The sequence below is a fragment of the Podarcis gaigeae genome, assembly GCF_964106915.1.
Source record: "Podarcis gaigeae genome assembly, chromosome: 5".
In the NCBI taxonomy this organism is placed as follows: domain Eukaryota; kingdom Metazoa; phylum Chordata; class Lepidosauria; order Squamata; family Lacertidae; genus Podarcis; species Podarcis gaigeae.
In genome coordinates, this window is record NC_139681.1 from 70,947,333 (window position 1) to 70,968,660 (window position 21,328).

The window sequence follows — 21,328 nt, forward strand, 5'->3', positions numbered from 1 at the left end:
AAATGGAGCCCCTTCTGTTCCTCCTCCTGCTTCGCTGAAGGGGCGCTACGCAGTTCTCCCTCTCTGCACAGCGCCTCTCCTGGCAGGGCTATCCCAGAAGCCAGATCCCTCTTGCTGTTCTGGCTTCTGGGATTCAGAATATTTTTTTTCTTGTTTTCCTCCTCCCAAAACTAGGTGTGCCTTATGGTCTGGTGCGTCTTATGGAGCAAAGAATACGGTATTTGAAAATAGCTCCATAACAAGAATTGTCTTGGAAAGCTTTTTCTGCTTTCTCATTGCTAGAAAGTAACAAATCTACACCCGGCGGCTTTTACTTTACAGTTTGTAACACTATAATTTTTAATCAGATTTTATTTGTGCATGAAGAAGTGCTATACACACTGTTAAGTGGCAACTCGGTGGATCAGACTGCACGATAATCACTTGCAGCTGCTGTGGCTCACTTCATCTCTTTCTCCATGACATAAGTGCAGCATTTTGTAAACTGGACAAGCTTCTTGACTTCATTAACTGCCTAATTGTTTTTCACTTCGTTCATCTCTCCCCCCCACCCCGTTTCCCCCTCCAGTTTTTAGGTGAATAATATCAATGGTTTTTTGAGAGATTATACTCTTTCTTCCTCGGCTTGCTGAGAGCCTGCTAGGGAAATCTTGTGTTTATATAATGAGGGTCATTGGACTGAGCACAGAGAGCACATGGGAACTAATAAAGGCAATCTTTTGTACTTTGCTCCCACCAAATTAAAGAAAACAATGTACATGTGTACTTGCTTTGAAACAGTTTGGAATTGTGTTCCTTGTTAAATACCCTCACGGCAACCATTCAGATTTTTGAATCAAGGAAAATGGTTTTTGTTTTAACCAGTAACTCCAAAGAACTACATTGCAACTAATAGCTGAATTGTATGCCTAAGCCTATCAATTTCATTACCTTGTATCTGAGTATAAGGCTGCAATTCTACAGCATACTTGCCTTATGAAATGTCCGGTTGAACTTTGTTTAGGATTACACTACATGGTTTTGATTTATCAACATACAAGGCTGCTTTTCAGGTGCAAATTCACACTTCAGAATCCACAAGCAAGCAACAGCAAATTCTTTCGCAGCAAATATGTGTGCATATCTTTTAAAAAGCACTTTACAATCCCATACCGTATAGGTTAATTGCTGTTTATGTATATAAATAGATATCTTAAACATATTTGTTGAGATGTATGAGCTGATGTGCATGTTAAAGCTTTAAGCTTGAGACTACTGGAAACCGTTTTGTTGTGTTAACGTACTTCTGCCAAGCCCAGGTTTTCATTCTGACACTGAGAATTCCCAGGCTACTGCTATGGCTTCTGGGAAGTGGCTGACACTGACAGAGAAACTCTCCATGCATAGGACCAGAATGATGAGATGGCTGGCATTACATAGCACAGCTACGGTTGGGGTCAGAAAAATGGCAGAGGCTGCTTTTTAAAGCACTTTGCACAATAATCAGGATGTTACAGCAGTTATAGCAGAGCTTGCTTTCAAGTGAGCAGCGTAGATACACAGCTCTGATGTCCATAAAGCAAACCCACTTATATTTGTAGAATTCCCGAATTGATCCAGATCCTCGTGCACAGCAGTGAGTTGCATACAGAGTGCTATGTATGAGGTCCTTTCCTGCCAAAGTAATAAAGCCACCATCTGTTTTCTCAGTGCTGAGGAGACTAGCTGAAACCAAAGTCCCCAAGCAGGTGATCAGAGTGCCATATTCCTGCAAATATTAGATACTCCTTCTGCCACTGTTGGACTAGATGCCCCTCATGGTCCTTTCCAACTCTACAGTTCTATGATAATATGGGAGGGAAGTATCTAAGGTGGAAGTCCTTTCTGTGCTCTACTCTCTCTTATTGTGTTGAGAGTGCGGTGTAGAACTCAAAAGTCACATTACCTCTTCTGTAAAGAAAAGAAGAGGGATCCTGCTAGTGTGGCTTGGAAAAGAAGACTGCAATTCTTCAGAGGACAAAGCTGCACAGTGAAACCAAAGTACATTTGCATTTTATATTTCTCAAAGTTTGAAATCTTGAATTTGAAGCAGCAGTGTACTGAGACGATTTCAGCATGCAGTGTCTCTTTTGTATCTTGGGCATTTATAGTATATGAGTCTAATAATAATAATAATAATTAATAATAGGAAATTCATTATTCATTTCCTCCCCAGTTGTTACACTTTATGCCACTCTAGGAGGCCCTGCGATAGTACATGGGTTAAATGAAACTGCAGTGACAACCATTATTACCAGCAGAGAATTGATGCAAACAAAACTGAAGGTAAGGATTCTCCTTGACTAGATAAATTGGATTCATGTATACAAATGTGGATTTTGTTTGTTTATTCAATTCTGTAGAGGAAAATGTGATATATAGTGCAGGTTTTTCCTCTTGCTCTACAGATTTATGTTCTTATGTAACAGAAAATTATGGAAGTGTAAATGATTTGGATGCACCCATAGTTTCCATTTAAAAAAGGACTGTGATCCCCACCCCCACAATGGTGCTTAACTCAATACAGTGGTACTTCTGGTTGTGAACGGGATCTGTTCCGGAGCTCCAGCCGCATCTCGAGGAATTCGCAACTGGAGGTCCCGCTTCTGCGCATGGGCGTGGAGCAGTTTAGTGCTTCTGCGCATGCGCACGGCAAAACCCGGAAAAATACTTTTGGATTTGCCGTGTACGTAGAATCATAGAATGATAGAATCATAGAGTTGGAAGAGACCACAAGGGCCATCGAGTCCAACCCCCTGCCAAGCAGGAAACACCATCAGAGCACTCCTGACATATCATTGTCAATCCTCTGCTTAAAGACCTCCAAAGAAGGAGATCCTGAAGGAGATCTGTTCCTGAGGGATACGTATCCCGAAGGAGTCTGTTCCTGAGGGATACGTAACCAGAGGTGAACGCAACTAGAGGTACCACTGTACTAGATAGTCCTCTGACACTGACACACACTTCAGGGAATGTGGGAAATTTTTCATTCTTGCAAAGTGTGAGATACATGGACGGTGCGCTATGTATAAATGTTTCATTTCCTAGTATTGTGGTAGTAGTAGTTGTAGTCGTTATATTTATTTATATCATACCCTTAGTAGGGCTATGCTGCCCCATATCTTCTATTTGTGGCCTCTTGGCCCTGGATCAGGCCAATCTGCCCTGCTTGTACCAACCTACCACCCTGTCCAGGATCTGTCCCCAAAGCAAGTCAGGAGGTGCAGCTCAGGTGGAGTTTGTGTGCCTCTGAGTTTGTAATCTAGCTGCCACGGTTTGATCTTATATTGTAAAGAGCTGTGTACATCAGTTAGCCAGTAATAAAGCCTAAACAATTTTAACAAGATTTGCGTGGGGGGCGGGGGCGGGGAGGAGCCAGCAAACTTGTCAAGACGTGATGGGTTGCTTTCTATTTGCTTCTAATTGAATGAAGCATGGAAAAATCATCGCAGATCTGAAGTTTCTTTCCATAAAAGGGTTTGTTAAATATCCTGTTTTTGAGCATTGGCTTCATAGGCCAACATCTTGACTCACAGTGTAACCATAAAAGCACTTTGGGGACCATATGTCTCCAAGTGTAATCTATATTATAATTCACTAAAAGTATTTGTAGCAGCAGAGCCAGGGAACCAAAAGATAAGATGGTTAGAGGAAGGAGTGGACAGACGAAGAAGAAGAAGAAGAAGAAGAAGAAGAAGAAGAAGAAGAAGAAGAAGAAAGGATATATGGAGAAGAATTCTGAGGGGATATGACAAGCGAAATGGGCAGCTGAGAAAAGCCATGCCTTTTTAAGTTCATCATTAGAACTTTAATGCACACCGTTTTTAGTGTCAGCAAGAATTGTTATAAATTACATTGATACTGTTTATTCCAAACATATTGAAATTTCACAACTGGCTGCTTGTGGTAGTAAATAGTAATTAATCAACTTGCCCTCTTTTTACCCACACTTCACCATAAGGTTCCAGGACTAGTTAAAATGTGAAAATTAAATCTTAAAATTGGTTAAAACAATTTGCAACCAAAAGAATAGGGTTAAAACAAGTTACGACTGAAAGAATGTACCTTAAAAATATATTAGCACTGTTAGCAGCTTAAGGTAAAGGTAAAGGGACCCCTGACCATTAGGTCCAGTCGTGACTGACTCTGGGGTTGCGGCGCTCATCTCGCTTTATTGGCCGAGGGAGCCGGCGTACAGCTTCCGGGTCATGTGGCCAGCATGACTAAGCCACTTCTGGCGAACCAGAGCAGCGCACGGAAACACCATTTACCTTCCCTCCAGAGTGGTATCTATTTATCTACTTGCACTTTGACGTGCTTTCAAACTGCTAAGGTTGGCAGGAGCAGGGACCGAGCAACGGGAGCTCACCCTGTCATGGGGATTCGAACCGCCGACCTTCTGATCGGCAAGCACTAGGCTCCGTGGTTTAACCCACAGTGCCACCTGCGTCCCCACCTAGCAGCTTAGATGACATCAAATTAGCTTTTTTGAATGCGCTCTATTTACAGCAGGTTGAACTATTAAAGTATAGAGCTGCAAATGTAGGGCATTATGATTATTATGATGGAAACAATTAAACTGTTTGCCCCATCTTTTTCTGCAGAGTATTGCTTCTCAGATTCCTCTGATGCGCCATATTATTACTGTGGATGGCACACCAACAACATGGTCAGAATTCCCCAAAGGGGTAATCGTTCACACGATGGCATCTGTTCAAGCTATGGGAGAGAAAACAGAAAACTGTACGTATACTTTTTCCTTTTTCCTAATCATAGTATTTTCTTGAAAAAAGTGAAGGGAATCTAAGACATGATAATGCTAAATGTGGTTATTATCTTGCCAGTTATATTCTGCCCAGGGTATATGGTGGATGAGTGTTGTGTTGATAACTTATTATTTTTAGCATATGTTTGTTTAATCAGGATACAGGGTTTGCATAGCAGTATTTTTTTTAAGAAAATAACTTCTAAGGAATACAGTACCTGATATCAGGTGAACCTACCAGTGGAAAGATGCATCCTGGTGGCTAGTAAAACATGAAGGGCAAACAAAGATTCCAGGGACTACTAGAAAATAAGATGGAAGCAGGAAAAGTGTATTGTAGGGTAGCAGGAAACAGCAGCACTTTAGGACTCCCAGGGTTCCTGTTCCCTGGTGTCCAGAGAAACCACTTATCACTCACAGCCCTGACTTCACTCATTGGCTTAAAATGGTGACATATAAAAATGTAGAACACATTAAGGTTTACAACAAGAATAACTTAGTAGTCAATATTTTAGATTTTCTTTCAGTTTTGCTTTCTTTCAAATTGTTTTGACGCTTGCTTCTTTTTTTTGTTTTAAGTTCCAGCCAACAAGCAGAAGCAGAGACCGTTGCCATCGGACATTGCAGTAATAATGTATACCAGTGGTTCTACAGGTGTCCCAAAAGGCGTTATGATTTCGCATTGTAATCTTATTTCTGGTATAACTGGGATGGCTGAAAGGATTCCTAATCTTGGGTATGTAACACACATCATCCTAAATGATGCTTTTATTGCTTTATCACTAAAATTATTGAAATGAACACATTAGTGTGTATGTTGTTAACGTCCTCAGAGAAATATAGTACAATGCTGGCTTTAATTAAACTTCTGTTGCACAAAAAGAACCCCTACTTTAAGAACTTTCCATGCTCACCTAAAATGTTGGAATATATGTGGTCATATTGTTCTGGTTTATGTTCTTTAGTATTGGATATTCAGAAAAGAGATGTTCTGCGACTGTTTTGCAAGTCTGGCAAGAGTACCATTTTCAGTACAAATAGATTGTCAGGAATGATAAATCACAATAAAACCCAAACATTTTTGCACTAGTGTGATTGTATTTTGCAAAGACAAACACGATTATTGAAACCTCAAAGCTATTTCGAACAAGGGCTTTCCTGTAGCTTTGTTTACCCTTTGATAGTTTAAGCTTAAATATACTGCAGAGACACCCATCCATGGGCAAATGGGTGGGGGCGTCTACTTGCCAATACCTGAAATTGCAGTAACATCAAGTGACCTGTTTTTGGTCAAGTAAATTTTGAAATGAAACCACGCCAGAAAAGTCAGAGTACCAGTGCCTGCAACCTCCCTTTTGGCTTAGCCCTGTATTTACCTTCCCCGATAACTGATGTCCTATGACTTGGGCCTAGGGCAGATGAGTGTGTGATTTGGCCAAAACTGCCTCACAGGCCAAATGGGGAGACTTTGTGGACCAGAGATCCGCCCCCCCCCGCAATGGTGCTGCATTTTATGTTAATTAAGTAGGGAGATGAAATGTTCTGACTGATTTAAGAAGAATGGTTAGTAGTCTTACTTTTGGTAAATCATGCTGCCAGAATGCTTTACCACATGCATGAGGAGAACGTATAATTCAGCCTGCTCTTGTTTAAATATGACAATATGCCAGCATTGCAAAGTTGTTGGCCAGGATGCTCTTTAGATTATAATGCTGCTGCAGTCTCAAGCAGTGGATTGACACAACTTGGCACAGATCTTACCGTAATCTCTCTCTTATTCCCCTAGAGAGAAAGATACTTACATTGGATACTTGCCACTTGCTCATGTTTTGGAGTTAAGTGCTGAACTTGTTTGCTTGACTCACGGATGCCGTATTGGCTACTCATCACCTCAAACATTAAGTGATCAGGTAAGGTTCTCCCACTTCCAAACAAATCAGACCATAGCACGCTTCTTAAAAGCACGTTTTTCTACTAGACAAATTCCCCATCTGACACTCCACACTAATAGGGGAAAAAGCTGAACAAGCACACAGTCTGCTTGGCTTAGACCTTGTATCAATGGTAGCTTCTTCATGGCAGTCAGTAGTTCTGATCTACTATGCAGCAATGATTCATTTATGAATCTGCCTCAGTTCAGCAGAAAAAGCACTTTTAAGGGTATTTACAAGGAAGGGTTGCCTGCCCAAAGATGAAGGTAAAGAAGTGGTGTTTCTGTCCTAAAAGAAGGTTCTTTGTATGGTTTGGGCAATTTGTTTTAAGCATGGAAAGTGAGTGCATTTTACTCTTATAATTTGTGCACATTCTGTCCTAATACCGCCTGGCATGTAAGTGCTTAATAAATACACAAGCATAACGTGACTAATCCCCCCCCCCTTTTTTTTCAAAATCTGCATCCACTTTCCAACTGTACACACAACATTTTGTGTCCAACTACCCACTGAAAACAACCTTGGACCATAGTATCAAATTACGCATTTTAAAAGTTGTCTAAAATATATGTGAAATTAAGTATTTGTCTACTTAACAGGATATCTGTTTCAATATCTCTGACGAAAATATGTTGTAGATGCTTTCTGACCCAGCGCTATGGTGAAACATGATTTTTTTCCAGTGTGTGCATCTTTTACACCGGGCAAACAAGAGGATTTTTGATGAAGACTAACTTAAGGTTACATGTTGCTTTCTTCACTTCTCTTTTAGTCCTCTAAAATAAAGAAAGGAAGTAAAGGTGATGTTTCTGCACTGAAGCCAACTCTGATGGCAGCTGTGCCGGTAAGTTGTGCATTTGAAGCCTGCCTTTTTCAAGAGTTACATACGATGAGATGATGATTTGAAGGTAGTTTAGTACCTTAGGAATTTCTCTATTGCCTGTTTAAGCGGTTCCCATGTAATCCTTCATTCCACTATGGGACTGTGCATGGGAATAATATGCGAGATCTCATGACAGGTCTGTAGTTGCTTCACTAAATGCCTCCTGCTTCTGGAACTTCCCTGAAATATCCACATGGTTGGGTGAATTCATGTTTTCAATAAACAACAATGATAAAACTAATCCTGCCAATTTATATTATTAATAAGTTGCTTAAAACATAGTATTAATATTTACTATGACATGTTTCCTGACAGTCACAAGTGGAATAAAGCTTATTTTCCTCCTCTCGCCTCTTCAGAGCAGCCCCTCAAAAAGTAGTATGAGCAGATAGATTTTAGGGGAAAACAGTTAACGTTTGAAGTTGTTTTATGCCAAGCTTTCTATTATAGTTCATGCTGTGTATCAAGGGCGGGGAACTGCTGGCCCACAGGCAAAACTTGGCATGCCAGGCCTCCCCATTTGTCCCACCAGGCCATTTTTTAGGAAGCCATGTCCACCCACTCTAGACCTCTAGACCTGAAGTTGGTAAGGATGGGGCTTCAGAGGAACAGTTGGGAGCTTAAAGTGAGCTCTGGTGAGAGCACACCTTGCTGAAGGAGAGGGAAGCTGTTTCCATTCAGTTGAAACTTCTTCTCTCTCCCAGTGCTGCTCTTTGAACCTCCAAAAGCTGGCGGTTAAAGTGTTGTACTGTTTGAAAGCCCTTTCCCAAACAGTCCTACACTGCTCTTTAAAACCTCTGTGCTGCACCTCAAACCTCTGAAGACTTTAGAAGCAGTGCAGAATGGTTAGGGAAAGGGCTTTTAAACAGCCCTTTGTAAACAGCACGACACTGTTCCTTATGGCCCTGTTTTAGGAGGTTTCAGGAGCTGCGTGGGGATGTTTGCAAAGGGCTTTCAAGCAGCCCTACACTGCTCTTTGAACTCCTGAAAAGCAAAGCCCACCTGTCAAATTTGGCCTGCCCCCTCTAATTCTCTCTAATACTAATGCCCTCAGAGAGCTGTGCAGTAAATCTAAATTTATCACCTGTTGTTGGCTTGCTTTGATACCCTTAATTCATTTCTGTAACTAGGAAATCATGGATCGAATCTACAAAAATGTCATGAATCGAGTTAACGAAATGTCCAATTTCCAACGTAATCTGTTTATATTGGCTTATAATTACAAGATGGAACAGATTTCAAAAGGCTACACTACTCCATTGTGTGACAGGTAGGTAACTGAGGGAGTGGCGGGCGTGTTTTTCCCCTTAAGGGGTGAAGATTTTACTCGGGGAGATGGACGGATGAAGAGCGGCCTGCATGGCTTAATCTGTCATGGAACCAGGACACTTTTGCTGGCTATTAGAAGAAAGGGCTAGGTAGCAATACACAAATCTGGTAGTCTGGATGGGAGAATAGGTAGCTTAATTAATGATCAAAACCAGTACTTTGAATTGAGCCTGGAAATAAATTGAAGAGTATTGCCGTTGTTTTCTGTCTTTGGGCATATTTATGTGGGAAAGCAGCATGCAAATAGTAAAAATAATGAAGTATTTAAAAGAAAGAAAAAACCATTTATATTACTCTGTTGCCTAGTCTGTATTCCCTCTCATCTGCCTTTGTTTATAAACTTACACACACACTTTCTAGGAGTACGGTAATTCCCATTAAAATCAGTGGGACTTACTTCTCAATAAGCATGCATAGAATTCAAAGCATAGAATATGATGCTTTCCATAGAAAAGCCATGCTCAAAGTGGCTAACTACAGGAGTAGCTATAAATAATAAGCAAAACACAACAAAAAGTATACAAAATTGAACAATTTCCACATAAATTGTGCCATATATGTTGCAGAACTTGCTATGTGCAATGATTTCCGATTCTTTATTATTGATATTATTTTTATTGAGCAATAAAAACATATTCTTAACATTTTTAGACTTATTTTCCGGAAAGTCCGGATGCTGCTGGGTGGAAAGATTCGGGTCTTGTTGTGTGGAGGAGCTCCACTTTCTGCAGCAACTCAGAGATTCATGAACATCTGTTTCTGTTGCCCAGTGGGACAGGGCTATGGACTAACAGAATCCTCTGGGGCTGGAACGATAACAGAAGGTAAGTGGTGGGTTTAGGTTCAGGTGTCAATCCAGGTGTAGAGATGTAGTTGGGTGTTACCAGTAAAGTCATAGTACTTTACTCCAAAATCTCTGTAAAGTTGACGTGTATTTTAATATGGAATTTTCTTCTATATTAATGTATTTTTTAATTGCTGATTTGTCAGTCTTTTAGTTCAGCTTGTTTTTACACCTGATTTTCTTGGTAATTATTAATGTCTAGTTTAGAGGTTTTTATGATTTAAGTGGTATACAAATTCTATTAAATAAATAAAAACAAATGGTGCATGGGGTATTCAAAGAAATATTTAGATGGTTTCTAAGCTGTACCTCTTGAGTTCCTAATGATGTTTTATTTTCCAAAATTTCAGTTTGGGACTATGCCACAGGCAGAGTGGGAGCACCCTTGGTTTGCTGTGAAATCAAGCTCATGAATTGGGTAGAAGGTAGGAAGTTCTTTATTCAATGTGTGATTATTATCCTTTTGTTTGAAGACAGACTGAAACGTTTTGTTTAAATAGAATAATGCGGCAGTGATCCAGTGAGCTCTTTATTAACATGCTTCCAAAGGCTGGCTTGCTGGTGGCTGGACTAAAAGCAACACCCTCTGATATTTCATAAACTACCTATGAGACCAGAACTAGCCCTAACATCAGAGATCATTTATCAGCTTTCCCATGATGATATTTCCTTCCATTAGTTTTAAAAACAGCCAGTGGCACCTGATTTGGGTTGAAGATGTAGCCCTGCGTTTAATGATCCCTTTCCTTTGACTATTTCCAAGACTGTGTAGCAGCCCACTGAAACTCTTAGCAATAGGTGGAGGGGAGGAAACAGCGACGTCCCTGAGAGAGAAAATTCGACTTGGGAGGACATGTGTTAGGAGCATAGTATCCCAAACGCAGGTCCTCTCTGCCACACATTCTTCCATGCCTTATGTTCCACGGTGAAAAGTTTGAGGTCAAGAGGCAGGTTGCTTGTTTTCCTCCAGCCTCACATGCCAGCTGAATACCACGCATGATCTGGGTTCCATGCCATCTGAGGAAAGAGAGTTTTTCGCTAAAACCCCTCTGCTCAGCTCACCCTTCCCTTTGAACCTCCCCGCCCCCTGCAAGGTGCACTTTATCAATTAGCACAAGGTTTTGTTTGTGTCTTCTCAACACATAGCTTGTCTTGCCCACACATAGCTAGATACTGGTAGGTAGCCGTGTTGGTCTGATGCAGTAGAAACATACATACATATATATATATATATATATATAGTAGGACCTTAGAGACCAACTAACTTTGTTCTTGGTATGAGCTTTCGTGTGCATGCACACTTCTTAGTTGGTCTCTAAGGTGCTGCTGGACAATTCTTTTTAATTTTTTAAATATATTTCTATAGATACTGCTAGTCTTCCCCTATCTGCCCTGTGCAGGTTATAGGCACAAGGGGTTTTTAGAGCTCTTATTTCCCATCTTTCAGACAAGAGAAATGTCAACCTAGGAACATAAGAACCTAGGAACATCTACTCCAACATCCTGTTCTCATGGTGTCCAACCAGCCACACATGCCAAACTCATAAGCAGGACCTGAGCACCAGAGGACTCTTCTCTCCTGTGGTTTCCACCTGTCGCAACTTATGGAAGGCAAATGAGTATGGATGCATTCCATAAGAAATAGGAATCCTGAATTCATGCTGGGAAGAAATGATACATTGGTTTTCTAGCTGAACATCTTGTGTCAATTTTTCAATAAATCACCTGTCGTGTTGTACACAGAAATGTTGGAATAAATATTCTTAAAAGAAAGCACAAGAAGATCAGCAATATTTTCAGCGTATTTGTTCTATTTTCAGCAGTCTGGAGAAATAATCCAAGCACTATATATTTTTGTTTCTCTCTTAAATTATATTATAAAGTCCGCTAGATAAAGAGAAACATACACAAGGACTTGCAATGCTTCAAAATGCTGGATTCACTAAAGTTCAGTGTAAACTGCATTTGATTTGCTTCCCTGCTTACTTTGAGCCTCATGGTGGAAACTGTGAGTCATTGTTAATGAGATAAATGTAGACAACTAGGTCTATAAAACTGGCACCCTAACAGCTGTATGTTAGAGTGGATTGTTTGGATTCAGATGTGGAAGACTTGGGCTCCAAATCTTGTTCTTAGGCATTGCTTTCAGGGCCACTGCACATACTAACCTCTGTGTTGAGAAAAGTAATCTGCATATTGGAAGAGCACATGTTTTGCCCCATTGCATCACATATCCTTTTCCATTTTGCTAAGTATGTGTGAAGGGGCATCTCATTTAATCTGTTATCTAAATAAGCTGCACAATCAACTAATTACATCTCTAGACAGCTTTTGAAGTTCAAATTGATTCATTCACATCCTGTGCTCCCTGAAATTGGCTTGTCTGGGGTCAGGAGACACCCCAGAACAGCACACAAGGGAGGAAAGGGGGATTGTTCTATCAGGCAAGCTGTAATACTTGCACTGTTAGAACATTCATCACAGTGCAACAGTGAATTCCACCCAAAGTTCTCTTCCTCTGCACATCCTCAGTGGTTTGGGCATTGTAACATTCTGAGGTATTATTGCATACGGTTTTCAAGTTTATGTTGCCTTGAAACATAGCATAACATATTTTGGAATGTAGCTACTCTGTATTTTAAAAATATATATTTACGAATTAACACTCCCTCTTCATGAAATTTATATTATAGGTGGATACTTTAACACAGACAAACCATATCCTAGAGGTGAGATTGTTATTGGAGGTCAGAACATAACTATGGGCTACTACAAAAATGAAGAACGAACCCAAAGTGATTTCATGGTGGATGAGAATGGACAGAGGTGGCTCTACACTGGTGACATTGGGGAATTCCAGGCAGATGGTTGTCTAAAAATTATTGGTGAGTTAATCCTGTAATATTTGACTGAGCTGGACTATTGCGGTAATACCATTTCATGCCATGAACATGGTTTTTCTATTATTTATATGAGCATGTTCAAGATTTAAATACATGTTGTGGGACTTTATGAAGTCACTAGACAAAAGGTTTAATGCAAGATCATTTTTTTAAAAAGTCCAGCCCGTGATTGATCTATTGAAGGGCTAAGCACATTAGCAGAAGTTAGCCACAGAAATCCTGTCTAGATCATTAAATCGCAGATTTCCCTGAAGAGGGAGTGATTATGGAATTCTGTTAAGCTGGTCCTGAAGACCTTCGCTTCATTACTGTATTTTAGTTTTAACTATTATATTGGTGATTAGGCTTTTGGTGTTAGGAAATGGATATCTTAAATGGTTTCATATTGTATGGGATTTGGATGGTTTTTGTATATCTTTGTGAGCTGCTTTGTGGAATGTGGTTCACAAAAGGCAGAATAGAAATCCGTTAAGTAAATAAAAATAAAATAAACTCCACATCTGCAGTGAGTCTCCTCCTGTACACCTGTGTTTAATTTATTCTGAACTTTTAATGAATATCACATTAATTTTATTTCCCCTTTTTATAGATCGGAAAAAAGACCTTGTAAAACTTCAAGCGGGAGAATATGTTTCTCTCGGTAAAGTTGAAGCTGCTTTGAAGAATCTTCCACTGATAGATAATATTTGTGTATATGCGAGCAGGTAAGACAGCCCTTGTAATCTTGCGTTTGTGCTAGAGCAGTGTTTGCATCTGGAGACTTTTATATGCTTTTAGCTGAAAAGTTATCACATGCTCTTTTGAATTTGCATAGACTTGATAGGAGAATAAATTCCTTCTGATCCATTCATCACCAGCTGGTGAATCAATTGCAAAGAATAAGAAAAATTAAAGCTAGCTGTGAGTTACTGTCCAAAAACATCCATATTTAATTGTCTTTGAAGGGAACTGCTAATAGGTTTTTGTCCCAAGACCAACTGCTGAATTGGTTTACAGAACTTCCATAAGCTTAGATCGTGGCTACATGTTACAGCTGTTCACACTAGAAGCAGATACTGGAATCCTGAAGCTCTCCTTCCCACATCTTGTCCTATCGGGCAAGGAGAAATGGAGTTCCTTCAAGCCCAGGCTCACCCATTGCCTTTCCCTGCTCTCCTAGGAAGGAGGAAGGGTACCGATCAGTTGAAAAGAATAGGAAATAGCTTTTTGCCTGACAGAGGTGTTTTGTTTTTGTTCATTTTAATCTAGTGTGTGCTGTGGAAAATGTAGTTGAAAATCTTCATCGTTCCCCATCAACTCCTAGTGACACTTAACAAACAAGATTTACCGTATTTTTCGCTCCATAGGGTGCACCGGACCATAGGGCGCACCTAGTTTTTAGGGGGGGAAATAACGGAAAAAAATTACCCCCCCCCCAGCTCCAAAGAGCAAAGAAGCCAAGACAGCGAGCGGGGTCCATCCCACTGGCTGTCTTGGCTTCCTCTTTAGCCACGTGCAACCTCTCCAGCTGGGAGAGGCTGCGCGCGGCTTTGGCAGAACAGCTCCGGGAAAAATACGGTAACTCATCAGTAAGATTTAACAATTGTCTCTTTGTCTGAAAAAAGTATTTCCTGCTCCTTTGGTTTCCAAGGGGCTCTATTGCTGAGGGTCTTTAAAGGTTTGTTCCTGTAATGTCAAACCATAGTTTTGGTATTATGTCTGAGCAAGTCTGGTACGATGGCTTTACAATGTAAACTTGCTGTTGGGTGCACACTGCAATAGTAACTCTTTGGCAAAAGTAACATGTGCTCCACTCTACACTTGGGCATAAGTTTCGGAAAAAATGTGATCCATGTATAGTAAAATACAAAAAGTTGCAAAAAGCCAGTAAGAAATATAAACATCAGTCTGAAATGGTGTGCATCTCTCTTGCTCTCTCATTTTAGTTTCCAGTCTTATGTCATTGGATTTGTTGTGCCAAACCATAAAGAACTTAAAGAGTTAGCACGAAAAAAAGGATTTAAAGGAACTGTGGAGGAGATATGTAACAGTCCTGAAATGGAAAAAGAAGCACAGAAGATTATAGCTGAAGCTGCTCTCATAGGTAAGCAAAGTTGCAAAGTAAAATGCAGAACAACTGTTAATTAAAGAAAGGTATCAGAAAAGTGATAGGATCTTCTTGAAAATGTTAGATTCTTTTTCATCACCACTAGTTGTTGAGGAATTGCTTAAAAAACAACAATTAAAAATTACAGAAGAGCGTCATCTGCTTTCCCACATCCTGTTTCCCACACTAGCCAACCACATGCTTCCAGGAAGTTCACAACCAAGGCATTAAGGCAACAGCTCTCCCCTGCTATTGCTGTTCATATTCCCCATTCACATACTCATCTTCCATGAATGTGACTAATCTCCTGTTGAAGACCTCTAAGCTTATGTCCATCACCACATCTCATTGCATGGAATTCCACAAATTAATGGTTCATTGTGTAAAATACCTCATTTGTCTGCCTCTTTTATTGGATGACACCAGCTTTAGTACAGTATTGTCAAAGCAAGAAGAACTCTTTCTGCACCCCATACCTGTTTTTCAAAACCTCTGTGATTCCCATTCTTCTAAGCTAAACACCCAAAAAGAGGGGATGATGCTGCAGTTCCTTGATCGTTTTGGTTGACCTTTTTCTGCCCCTTTCCCAGCTCTGTGCTGTCCTCTTTGAAATACACTGTATAATTGGATGTTTTTTCTCTCTCTGCTGTTGTAGCTAATCTGGAGAAATTTGAAATCCCACTCAAAATTCGTTTGAGCCCTGAACCTTGGACCCCAGAGACAGGCTTGGTGACAGATGCCTTCAAACTAAAACGGAAAGAGCTTACTGCACACTACCAGGAAGATATTAATCGAATGTATGGAACAAAAATAAAATAATGGTTTTTTTTTCTTGCACCACTTTGCTATGGTGAGCTCAGATCAAATAGGAAATACTTGAATCACATGTCTCATCACTTGGGACCAACATTAAAAACATCCTTACTCACTCTCAGCTTATGCTGTTTCTTCTGATAATATCAGCGTCTTTAACTGGCAGGATTAGTAAAATGTTAAGGCAGAAAATTGGTGTCTGTCTCCTTTTTCCCTCCCTTAGTTTTTTTCTGCTACCTTGTCAGTGAGTGGATTTTCCTAAACGTCCTTTTGGGCTAACCTGATTTTGAAGCCTCAAGTTTTTAAACCTGATTTATAAATCCTGTATAATGTTTCCATTCGTAACTTTTTGAAGTTTGGATATATAGAGGGAGAACTTGGCTATATACAAAATGATTAGTTTGGGGGCCTTTTTTTACGTAAATATTTAAATATTAAAGAGGTATCAATGTGAAATTATGTACAATGAAATGACTTATAGGTGAAAATCATTGTTGGCCAGAACACCAGATTATTTGTTGCTGTGCAATTGTTTTGTATAAAATTGCAAGAGAAATAGTCTGATATTCTGACTTATAAAGTAACAGCTGAAGTATGTGCCTGACAATTTCCTCCTACATATATATTTTATTTTTATCTGAAATAAGGAAAAATGGTCATGGCAAAGTGCTGTATATAAGCAGGCCTTCCTGCAAAACAAGGGTGAATGAGGCTTGAGTCATGCAAAGTATGTTCTAACACAGCAGATGTGACACCTGTGAATAATCTGTTTAACAGACATAGTTCAATTTTGAAAATATATTGAGGCCATTTTATAAAGAAATTGACTTGTTAAAACTAGTGACAACTCAGTTTTAAATGAATTGCATTCTGATTGACAATGTCCTTTACTAAGATGGGACTTTTATGTGTGTTGATTTTTATCTGCTTTACAATTCAGGCTGCTTCTCTCTCTCTTTATTATTATTATGTGCGTATAAATCAGCAGTTACAGTCCAGTTCAGGTCTAGCTGAAGCCCAAATGTTTTAAGAACACAGTCGATTGTGACGTTCTCCTGCACAAGCCTAGCCAAAATGGATTTGAATTGTGTGTGTGTGTGTGTGTGTGTGTGTGTGTAGGGGGTTTGCACAAGATAAATTCATGGTGGATTGTGCCGTTGGAGAACATTTTCAAATGTACTGATGGTGATTTGTTTACTATTGTCTGTCTCAGTGGTCATGGGTGCTGATGGAAATGTCGTCTTTAATTATCCCATTGTTGGTACCTTACTCCTGAACGCAAGTTACTTGGGCATATAATTTGCTGTTTCGAAAGAAAACATTCTCCCAGATTAACCGTATTTGAGATAATAACCTTGAGTCACATTTTTTTTTGTCATTGTTGTGCCCAAAATCTGCAGTTTGAAAATGTGTTCCTTTGTGTGCTTCATTATAAGTACTACCATTGGGCTCCAGTCCACATGCTCTGGTGTGTGCACAGATAACTGTAGAAGCAGAACAGGATGGACTGCAGAATTGGGGAAAGCAGTGTGCAGGCAATGGCATGGGCATTCTGTGCTTTTCCTGACATTGAAGTGGTGGCACAGTCCCTGCTGATTCAGTTCTGTGTGGGCATCTGAGGGTTAGCTGGAGTTCCAGATTGTTATGATGTGTTGAGAAAGTTTTAAGTGCCACATAAGGTCTCAGTCCGGAAAACCTTTCAATATTTGGTTCATCTACTTACCTCCCCCACCTCCCCCGGCAATATTACAAATATAATTTCTATTGTCAACTTGACAATATAGAAGATGTAGAGTAATTGATATCCAATTGTGACATCTCACAAATGAGATTTCTCCTTCCTCTCCTCTTCCCTACAGCCCCCTTGTGCCCCCTCCCAATTATACTTGATTGGGTGATCCTCTGGAGCAGGTTGGGGGCTGGGAATGTGGGGGGGGGAGGCACATCTGCTGGTGCAACGGTTGATCTCTCCCATACACAAGTCTGAAATGTGGAAGAGGCTTTAGTTTGAAAAGGTTTACTTTCTTTTCTATCAAATTACAAAAACAGTGGCCTTGGACCTATATCTTGGTAGTAGGGCATTGGATATTCAGATTTTGGACACTATCTGGCCAGCATTAAGCACTTTAAAACCCATTGATGGAGAATGAAAGCTTGCTTCTCTCCCACTGAAAACAATGGAGCTTACAAATGCTTAATTTTGGTTGAATCATGCCCATCCTTTACTTGAAAAAAATCTGTGGCCACAGATTCTTAAAAAGCTTTAATTGGGGAGGCAAATTAACTATTGCATCTTAATTAGAAAAAGATTACAGAATGTGTATAGAGTGTTATGTTCTCCTAATATATGGAGTTCTATTGCAAAGTGTCAGGTAGGTTTCTATAATTAAAATCAGTTGGCTCACTAATTGAAGATACTACTGTATTCCTTGGGAACTCAATTAATGCATTAGGACTTTGCATTTGGTTTATTCTTTTTATGTTATGAAACAAAATAGGCTGGTGGAATTAGCTAAATCTGCCTTCTCCAACCTGCTGTTCACCTTATTTTCTGGAGTAAACCCCCCCCCCCAAGCCAGCAGGGCCAGCATGGTCCAACAATGCCTAGAAGGCACAAGGTTGGGACAGCCTGATGTAAGCTAAGATACAAGATCCCACAGCTGCAAATGAGTAATTGAAGTTCACTTTTTAAATTTTCGAAATCACTTTGGATATCATTTTAAAAACTACGGTGTTTAAGTTGCCTTGGTCATGAAAACTCATTTGGAGAAAAATAAGGTAGATGGGTGTTAAAAATATTTCTTTCATCCTGAATTGCTCAATTTCACATTTATCTAGTTCCTCTATTGTGCTTAAAAATGTTACACACCTTTAATAACAATTTGTGGGAATAGCATTTGTGACACAATCCAGAACTAAACCCATTGTTCTACTGAAATCAATAGATTGATCAGTCCATTGAGTCCAGTGGGTCTGCTCTGAGAATGACAAACGTTAGATACTGCCCTCTGTTTTTTAAAAACATTAGATGACACATTTCTGATTGTATGGGTTCAACCTTGTCATTAAAACTGATGGATTTTTAAAATCATTGCTAACATATCTCTGAGAATTTTCACAAATTAGTTTTCTGAGCATCATTGTGCTCTCTTTATTGGAGAAATGTTGTATATTACAGCTGTTGTTTGCAGTGAAGATACCAAACGGCCTAACGTGTGGCTCCATGGAATAGCTTATTATTTCCATTGAATGGTTTTCATGCTGGAGGGTTCTTTATGCTTTTTTAGATTCAGGTACTAAAGCAAAGAACCAAAGTGAAAAGACTATGGGCCATAAATAGTCTTTGATCACCAAAATTAAAGGAGTGGGTTTTTTTGGGTTTGTTTTTTGGCAATCTCTTTTTTATTTTCCTTGTTTGTGCTGCAGTATCTTCTAGGCTGTTGAACTGTGAGCATTCTTTCATCCCTCTGGCTGCATGCCATCATAGCTGCTCTGCATCAGGACCAGAAGTAGAAGTGAGCAGAGGCAGTAGGCCTTCCTTAGCAACCAGATCTGGAAACACAGTTGTGTAGCTTCAGAACCTTAAGAGCCTTGCCATTTTTAAAAAAGCCATTGCTAGACATTGCATGGCAAATGTGTGTAAACATCTTTTTGGAAAAGAAAAAGAAGAGCTGTAGAGGAGAACTCCTTCTGGAGCTTTGGCCTTCAAGCAGTTTTCTGCTTGCCTCTATCACCACTTTTCTACCCACACAGCAAAAATATATTTTGAAAAGCAGTTCTGAATTAAAGAAATGGGCTCTAGTGAGACAGGATTCGGCAATTCCTCCCTCTGCTTAAAGACTACAGCTCCCATAGCTGCTTCCCCACATTTTTCAAAATAGTAGGGAGATTGTTATGTAGCTATATATGCTACTTTAGCTTTGATCCAAAGGCACATTGGGGACCATTCGCTTCCTGTCCCAGTAGTTTTGAAAGATGGATTTCAGCAGTAAATGTGATTAAGACTTCCTGCTGCCAAGGGGGATCTACCTTCCCATAGGATTCCACATTGCTTTGGGATCTGGTGAATAATGTGACCACCTGCATGTGAGTGATCCTGTGGATCTTGCCAGCTTAAAACCACAAAGGTTCAAGCCACAATAATGTGATTTCCACAGGACTGCAGATGTGGGAAAGAGGTCCATAGTCATTCAAGATAGGAACTATGGGGAAACAGAATGAACTGTAAAAGTGCCACATTAAAAAAAAAAGGTCAGGGTTTCAAAAATCAATACATTTTGCCCCAGATACTGCATGTATCCTTGAACAAGGAGAAGCAAAGCTTCATGTGGAAATGAATGTAAAAGAAATTGCCCAAGCACTGCTTCCTGTCATTAATTTCACCAGGTCTTGTGATGGAGCCCCATGCAAACTCTGTAGAAAAAAATAAAGCAGCAGTGATTGTACCCTTTTATGTCAGGAAACACTTTTTATGTGGTTTTACTGATGCTGCTGCTATTGCAGTTTACAATTAATACATCTATTTACCTCAAGGGGAAGCTGTCTTTTTAGCAGTAAAATAATTCGCTGAAGTTAAAGCTAAAAGCAGTGTGCAATTAAAACTCAAAATGAAGCCTACAAGTGTTCTCTGGGCTTTTGCTTTTTAGCAAAGATGAGAAAAATGTACAGAGTTGAAATAAAAAACTTCCTTGAGCCTATAATGCTTGAGAATTTATGCAGCAAATTCAGCAGAATAGAAATCCTTAGAAAATAAATGTTGGCTGCAAAAATTCCACAAGCTGGGTTTTCTTTCTTCCTGCTTTAAGACTTCCACTTCACCCATTTGACTAATTTTTGAAATTTTTAAAGTAAATGTAATGTGTGTGTTCTTCTGGGCTTGTATGAAAATTGTTTGCATTTGTTGTCTTCTAAAGTGGCAAAAAGAGAGAACTGTTTTAAAAGGCTGTACACATATTAGACCAAGCTGAAAACATAACTGGATGACCAGTTGTTCATTGTACTAATTGATTATTTAATGTAAATTCATTCATCTTGGTTGTTATTCTGAACTGCCTGAAAATGTGTCTATCATAACTTGAGTTATATTGTATGAATTATTTATTTGTAATTGGACATTTACACTTCAAAAATAAAATTAAAATTGAGTTTCACAAGTTAATTTGCTTCCTGTTTTGTATTTTTCTAGAGAGTCACCCTGATGGGCCTTTAACCCTATTCCTTGCTTCATAGAATTAATGACAGTGCAAGCTTATATATTATATGCCTGCTCCATGGGAATTACCCCCAAGTAAGTGCATATACCAGCCTTTCTCAACCTTGGGTCGCTAGATGTCAAGACCCCGAGGCCTCCCTTTATGTTGAATAATAACGCTTGGACATAGTATATTAGGGTAAATGGGCAAATTTGGGCCACAACTTTATTGGTTACAGAATGTGAGCGGTATTGGATTAGGCATACCCTTTAACGAAATACCCTTTATGCCTTTAACGAAATACCCTTAAAATGGAGGGGCAGGTGATGGCCACACCTCCCCTCTCCCGAACCAGGTTTTACCAATGCCTAACCGCCAAACCTTCCAAAAGTTGTGACGATTGCTACGAGGTAGGCGAAAGCCAAAGGGCCAGTGCCAATTTGCCAAGTGGAAAAATTCCTACCAGGCCCCTTCAACAGGAGACCAACTGAGGTCCATAGCAAGGCCAATATGTCGAACGCTTGAAGGGAGGGTGGGAGATCTGCGGAAGCCAGAATGAGAAGG

General features: G+C 39.8%; 1 protein-coding gene across 10 annotated transcripts in view; it reads left to right on the forward strand.

The window, feature by feature from the left end:
- ACSL3 (acyl-CoA synthetase long chain family member 3) overlaps positions 1–20,730 on the forward strand; it is a 58,562-nt gene extending 37,832 nt beyond the window's left edge. For all 10 annotated transcript variants that reach the window (XM_083742102.1, XM_083742100.1, XM_083742105.1 and 7 more), the window contains 12 exons: positions 2,195–2,304; positions 4,623–4,761; positions 5,363–5,519; positions 6,570–6,693; positions 7,487–7,558; positions 8,728–8,867; positions 9,578–9,750; positions 10,121–10,195; positions 12,464–12,655; positions 13,263–13,377; positions 14,599–14,756; positions 15,415–20,730. In XM_083742102.1, the coding sequence (XP_083598228.1) occupies positions 2,195–2,304; positions 4,623–4,761; positions 5,363–5,519; positions 6,570–6,693; positions 7,487–7,558; positions 8,728–8,867; positions 9,578–9,750; positions 10,121–10,195; positions 12,464–12,655; positions 13,263–13,377; positions 14,599–14,756; positions 15,415–15,578 (1,619 nt within the window). In that variant the 3' untranslated portion in view covers positions 15,579–20,730. The remainder of the gene's footprint in view (positions 1–2,194; positions 2,305–4,622; positions 4,762–5,362; positions 5,520–6,569; positions 6,694–7,486; positions 7,559–8,727; positions 8,868–9,577; positions 9,751–10,120; positions 10,196–12,463; positions 12,656–13,262; positions 13,378–14,598; positions 14,757–15,414) is intronic.
- The last annotated feature ends 598 nt before the right edge of the window (positions 20,731–21,328 follow it).